Source organism: Frankliniella occidentalis, unplaced genomic scaffold, assembly GCF_000697945.3.
Source record: "Frankliniella occidentalis isolate FOCC.00 unplaced genomic scaffold, Focc_3.1 Scaffold3089, whole genome shotgun sequence".
Lineage (NCBI taxonomy): Eukaryota > Metazoa > Arthropoda > Insecta > Thysanoptera > Thripidae > Frankliniella > Frankliniella occidentalis.
In genome coordinates this window covers 1-5,887 of record NW_026270157.1, presented here as the reverse complement: position 1 = coordinate 5,887, position 5,887 = coordinate 1, and the positions used below count along the sequence as shown (strand labels likewise).

General features: G+C 55.5%; 2 protein-coding genes across 2 annotated transcripts; both read right to left on the bottom strand.

Moving 5' to 3' along the window:
* Positions 1 to 6: 6 nt before the first annotated feature.
* Positions 7 to 1,810, bottom strand: LOC113207718 (uncharacterized). The gene is made up of 3 exons (XM_052276484.1): positions 1,774 to 1,810; positions 1,502 to 1,540; positions 7 to 1,350 (listed from the first exon to the last, which is right to left on the bottom strand). Exon 3 carries the CDS (start codon positions 1,174 to 1,176, stop codon positions 172 to 174), a length of 1,005 nt encoding a protein of 334 aa, XP_052132444.1. The 5' UTR covers positions 1,177 to 1,350; positions 1,502 to 1,540; positions 1,774 to 1,810; the 3' UTR covers positions 7 to 171.
* Positions 1,811 to 1,998: 188 nt separating this feature from the next.
* LOC113207707 (aminopeptidase N) lies at positions 1,999 to 5,691 on the bottom strand (the record flags this gene model as incomplete). The annotated part of the gene is made up of 7 exons (XM_052276482.1): positions 1,999 to 3,035; positions 3,236 to 3,317; positions 3,483 to 3,794; positions 3,869 to 4,068; positions 4,428 to 4,857; positions 5,134 to 5,452; positions 5,535 to 5,691. Coding segments are annotated over 7 exons (1,656 nt in total), but the record flags the coding sequence as incomplete, so codon positions are not given.
* Positions 5,692 to 5,887: the final 196 nt, after the last annotated feature.

Sequence of the window (5,887 nt, the reverse complement as noted above, 5' to 3'; positions counted from 1 at the left end):
TTTATTACAAAAACACATGTCCGACAAAAGCAACGAGAAAAACAAAAAGTACAGCTACATAAAAAGATGAACAAAATTTGTCAAGCTAACGCTAGAGGTGCAAGTGTATGGTCGAAGCAGGGGAAATGAGTACAATATCCTGGTCGACCACAAATACAAACTGACTACACGCTACAATGACCACACCGAGACGGGCGCATCGGACGGCTGGGATCCGGGGCCGAGCATGGTGTCGACGAGCACGGGATACGTGGCACTGAACACGGCCCACTGCTCGGTGTCGGCCAGGATCTTGTGGTTTTCCACGACGGTGGCCGTGAGCCGGCGGCGCAGCGGGCCGCTGACGATGTCGCACAGGCCGGCCGCGTGCAGCACCTCCAGGGCGCGGAGAGGGTCGCAGCTCCACAGCCTCAGCGCGCACTCGGACCGCAGCTCCGGCACCATGTACTTGTCGGAGAGCTGCAGCAGCTCCAGCTCGGAGTTCGCCCAGTCCCCTATCTGGTCCGTGTAGAGGAACTCGAGGAACTTGGCCACCGCTCCACTAGAGAAGTCCAGCAGCTCGACGCGGCCGTCGCGGGCCTCCTTGAAGTCCCCCGTCAGCATGTTGCTGAGCACGGGGCTGCGGAGGGCCAGCACATTGCGGTGCGCGGGCAGCTCCACGCCCTCCACCACCAGCTTCACGTCGCAGAGGGTGCCCTCCATACGGGCGCGGTTGAGGTGGAGGCCTGCGCCTGTCGAGGGGCGCGGGCAGACTATATCATAAACTTGCAAGAGGATGGTCACCTGCTTGAAGGGGCTTGAGGCACCATACCGCACCGTCACCACACTTTTCAAAGTGTATCTTTTCTTCGGGTCGGAATGCAGGATGACCCGCGCTTCCTCAACCGCATCTGGGCGCTGGTCTTGGGTACGGCGGTAGTGGCCAGCCACCATCCTGCAGAGCACCATGCAGGGCTCGGTGCACTCGCAGTCCTGCAACGACATCGAGAGCTGTCCGGGTACAGTGCTGGTATAGTTGAGGGTAGGCAGAAAGGAGACACGCCCGTCCTCCGTCTTTACAGGAGCGAGGTCCAGCAGGACACGTCTCTCGACGATCTCGCGCAGGACCGTTTGCTCAACGAGCAACAGGAGAGGCATGCTGGGTTGGTGCTGAGCAGGGGCAGCAACAGCAGCCATAGTCGTAGTCACAGTGGGGCTGCGTTTCCTGGGGTCATCCGAAGGATCCGAAGCTCTTGGCGAAGCTTGCGCGGCTGGCGGGGCTGGCGGTGCTGGCGGTGCTGGCGGTGAGGCAGACGAACGGGATGACCATGACCACCGTGAAAACGATCCACCTCGCCCTCGCGGCCCTCGCTAAACATAAGAGCAGTTACGAGAGATTAAACAGCTGTCGTGGGTCGTGGAAAACAATGGCAGGCGGATCGGTATTTCAGTCGCTGAGATTAAGACGCCACTTACGTAAAAAAACGGTTTCTTATTAGTCATTCAAGTGGTGGTAACCTACTTTTTCAGCAATAACTTCTGTCCCGGGGATGTACAAACACTAAAAAAAAAAGAGGGGCAGGTGTTTATTTATTCGGGCTAACCATGGAGTCCATGGGCTAACCGAACAATCATATCCCACAAACAACCCTAGGAAATAGTAGGGTTAGTTCCCCCGTCCCCCATTTGAATTCAGAATATTAACAAGCGTCTGGAACAGTGACACAGTCGTAGCTTAATTTGGAATGTACTCGGGAGTAAGTCATTCTCAGAAAACCATTGTAACTTACCTACATTAAGACCGATCAAAAACAAAACATTCACAGTGTGTGGCGTGGCGGTGGCGCTGGGCGGTGGTGCTAGTAGGAAAGGGGAAGGGGGGCGAGGAAGTGGGGGTGGCGGAGGGGGTGCTGGATGCGAGCGGGATTTCCGTAAAACGATACCACAAGCATGTAACTTGAGTGGCATAAGAAAAGGTAACACAGCCTTTGAACTGGTATAAAAAATGAATTGAAAACATTGGTTGAGTAAGACATTTATTTTAAATATACGCTACAAAGTTCTCAACAACCCAATAAATAATTTTAATTTCTAAGCACAAAGAGAATTAGATTACATTAGAAGTTTCTAAAATATTTAAACCGATAAAACAAAAAAAACAGAGATCTATGCTCCGCACTGAAAGAGCTAAGAGAGCTAACTGCTATTATGTTATTGTGATATTCAACAAGGGAATTTATTTACATGTGCAGACAAAATCATTTCTTTAAAAATTATTTACAAGGTATAGGATAAGAGGTTTTATTAACTCTTTGGTAATCTTTTCTGCATTAAAGCCTGCTTCAACACATCTAATCATGTTTAAATTAAATATTTGGTTTCTATAACTAATTGTAGTAATAAGTAAGTTGTTGACTTGGCAAGGCAAATAACCGATAAAAAATTCAGTTATTGTATTCATAATTATCACTCATGTGGCTCTGATCTCATAAACAACGTAAAGCTGACCATAGTAGGCGGATGGAAAAGAAAATAACAAGTAGAGGGTGCTGCTTTAAGACTTAGTACCCACTACATTGTAATCATTGTTAATCATCTCTTGTATCCACTTGAACCGGCTTTGCCCACATCGCCTCACTTCCTATCTGTCCGAAAAAAAGGAGATTACGGACCAGGGCAGTGAATGACAACACCCCTCCCTAAGCAAATCACTTGCATGTCGCGACTTCCCCGTGCCTCCGCGGCATAATACCCGTCCTTAGCTCGAGGCAGTGGTGTTGCCCAGCCACCACACGATGGTGTTGAAGTTCTTGTCCATCCACTCGATGTTGGCCTCCGCCTGCTCGATGGACTGCATCACCTGCCTGGTGGCCGTGCCCCGCTCCCGCTTGTACCCGTCCTTAGCTCGAGGCGGTGGTGTTGCCCAGCCACCACACGATGGTGTTGAAGTTCTTGTCCATCCACTCGATGTTGGCCTCCGCCTGCTCGATGGACTGCATCACCTGTCTGGTGGCCGTGCCCAGCTCCCGCTTGTTGTCCTCGGCGAAGCGCTTCAGCTGCGGTCAAGGAGAGACATGGGGACCCAGTGAGAATCTTTCGACACGTAGACGCCAATCAGAAGTCGAATAGACGTCGATTTAGATGATCATGGTCGAACAACGACGTCATGACGACTTTCGACGTCCAATTGGCGTGAAACGTTTCGGAGCCGCACACTCAGAGGGAAGGGCGTGTGCAGGAGCACAGGTCTACTCACGTCCATCAGCTCGTACTTCCCGTTGATCCGCTTGAAGGTGCTCCGCACGAGGTTGTTGATCATGAACGTCGACGTGCCGATGCTGTAACAGACGCAGTTTGGGACGTCATGGACGTAAAAGCGAGCATCGTCGCGCAAATGAAGTGTCACCTCCTCGCGGTGGGCAGCCCCAGAGAAAACAGAGGATTCTTTTCTCTCTGGGCAGCCCTGTGGTGGTCAGCTCTGTGGCTGGTGCTCAGGTACTCACTAGCGCAGGACGCGCTCCCACTTGTCCCGCAGGTACTGCACGGCGAGGGGCTGGCCGACGACGCTGCCGGCCACGGAGCTGAACACGCGCGGCACGTCCTGCTTGCGGATGCCCGAGCTGTCCGTCATGGCCCGCTCCAGGAAGCGGCCCAGGATCCACGTCTCCCGGGTGCAGCCGAGCGCGTTGAGGAGCAGGTCCTTCTCCGAGCCCACGTTGGTGCGGAGGTAGCGCTCCCACGCGAAGTCCCACTCGGCCTGGCCGCCCTTGCGCAGCGCGGTGCAGTAGACGACGGGCTTGAGGTTGGCCGGGATCCTGAGGGGGAGGGAGGAGGTTATGGAGAGGGGTGCGGCGTCGGGCAGCAGAGTGAGACAGGGGGGGATACTCACGGGTTCTCCTTGTCCGGGTCGGCCGCCCTGCGCCACTGCGAGAACATGTCGAAGGCCGTGTCGACGCAGTCCTCGTGGCCGAAGTTGCACGCCCAGGACATGAGCGACACCCGGGTGAGCACCCGCAGCAGGGGCTCGCCGGGCTGCTCGCGCATGCCCACGTCCGTGTACAGGGGCAGCAGCAGGCTCATCACGTACGTCTGGAAGGGTTCCAGACAGTAAAGGCAAAAATAAGGCTACATTTCACGTCATTTACGGGAGTAGGGTACTTTTCTCACGGCCTTTTAAGATAAATGGTTCTTTTCCCCTGTTTCTTTATAAAAACTCGCGGTTACGAGAGAAAAAAGTTTGGAAATCCACGGTAAACGTGTCGCCGTAGGTAGCCTTTTCCCTGGCGAGTTAACTTTAGCATATGACCCCCGAAATGCTTTCATCAGTGCTGAGCTCAGTGAGGTGGACGTAATTATCCCAGTAAATACCCCAAACTTAGAAATATTACACGATCTGTGCATGGCCTGTAAGTGTGGGCGAGTGAGGGCGTCAGGGAACGCAGCCGAACCTTGAACTTATCGTAGTGACCGCTGTCCACCATCATGCTGTCGATGTAGCCGAGCGCGTTGAGCGCGGCCTTCCACGGCAGGTACTCCTTTTCGTAACGCAGGTACCGGGTGACGTCCAGGGCCGTCTCGTAGTCCAGGACGCCGCCCCTCGCCAGGTTCATGGCGTCGTCCAACAGCTGGGCCCGGTTGGTGGCGGCGATCACCCGCAGCGCGGCCGGGTCCCGGAGCGCGCGCCCGAGCAGCCGCCAGTTGGTCTTGTCGTAGTTGACGCGGTAGAAGCCCGTCTCCTGCACGTTGAAGATGACCCACTGGTTGGCGTCGGCGCCGATCGAGTCGAGCGCGAGGGTTCGATCGCGGCGCATCCAGTGGCTGGGTCGCGTCGTCTGGAAGTCGGGGGACGCCTGCGTCGTGAACGTGATGGGCACCCACCTAAAAACATTTAAGATAAGAAATGAATTTCAGTGGAAAATTTGAAATTAGGCAACAAAATTTAAAAAGCGCTTATGATTATTATTTCAATGTGTATTTCGGCTAATGGAGAGAGAGGAATGGCGGGTAGCTCATAGAACATAAACGAGAACAGAAACGAGACCAATCAGGAACTTTTATGTTGTTATACCCGCTATTCTTCTTTCTCGGTTAGCCGAAATACACTATTGTGTGCGAGGGAGATGGGACTGCAGCTGCATGAGGTGGTCATCTTACCAAAGCGGGTCCGTCCCATGGGTGGCGTTCATGCCGCGCAGCACGAAGCGCCTCTGCTCGAGGCGGGCAGAGCCCGCGGCGTAGTTCCGGGTCACGGTCACGACGGGGTAGCCCGTCTGCAGCGTCCACGTGTCCATGACGTCGCGCACGGTCACGTCGGCGGGCAGCGCGCGGTCGCGGTGCGCCTGCTCCGTCAGCGCGTCCCACAGGTCGTTCTGCGTCGCCGACGAGTAGGAGCGCGCGCGCAGGTAGCGCGTCAGCCCCGTGGTGAACACGCGCGTCGTCAGGAAGTGGTCCATCATGCGGATGATGGAGGCGCCTGGGGGCAGCCAAGGGGGAGGCTTTTAGAGACGGCGCCCCGGACCCGGACCTGGAGCCTGAGGCTGTCGAGAGGCTCATACCCTTGGCGTAGGAGATGCGGTCGAAGATCTCGTTGATTTCATCCGGGTTGCCGACCTCGATCGACACCGGGTGCGAGGACTGCAGCGCGTCCAGGCCGAACACCATCTGCACCTCGCTCACCACAAACTGGTCTAGGATCAGCCAAGACGGCTCCACCTGCAATAGAGGCGACACATTGAGGCAGGCGTCTACATGAGCCAGTCTACATGCCAGGGAGTCTAAAAGCGCGAGAAAGCCAAGCTGGAGGAGCGCCCGCGAGGTAGGCCCTCCCGCCGCACACAGCTGCAGCACGGGCCGGCCTACCCGAGCCCCTGGCGGCACCATACCCAGCCCGAGGGCGCCCGTGAGGTAG

Coding starts and splice junctions, on each gene's coding strand:
- LOC113207718 (XM_052276484.1), bottom strand. CDS start 1,176: ATGGCTGCTGTTGCTGCCCCTGCTCAGCACCAACCCAGCATGCCTCTC.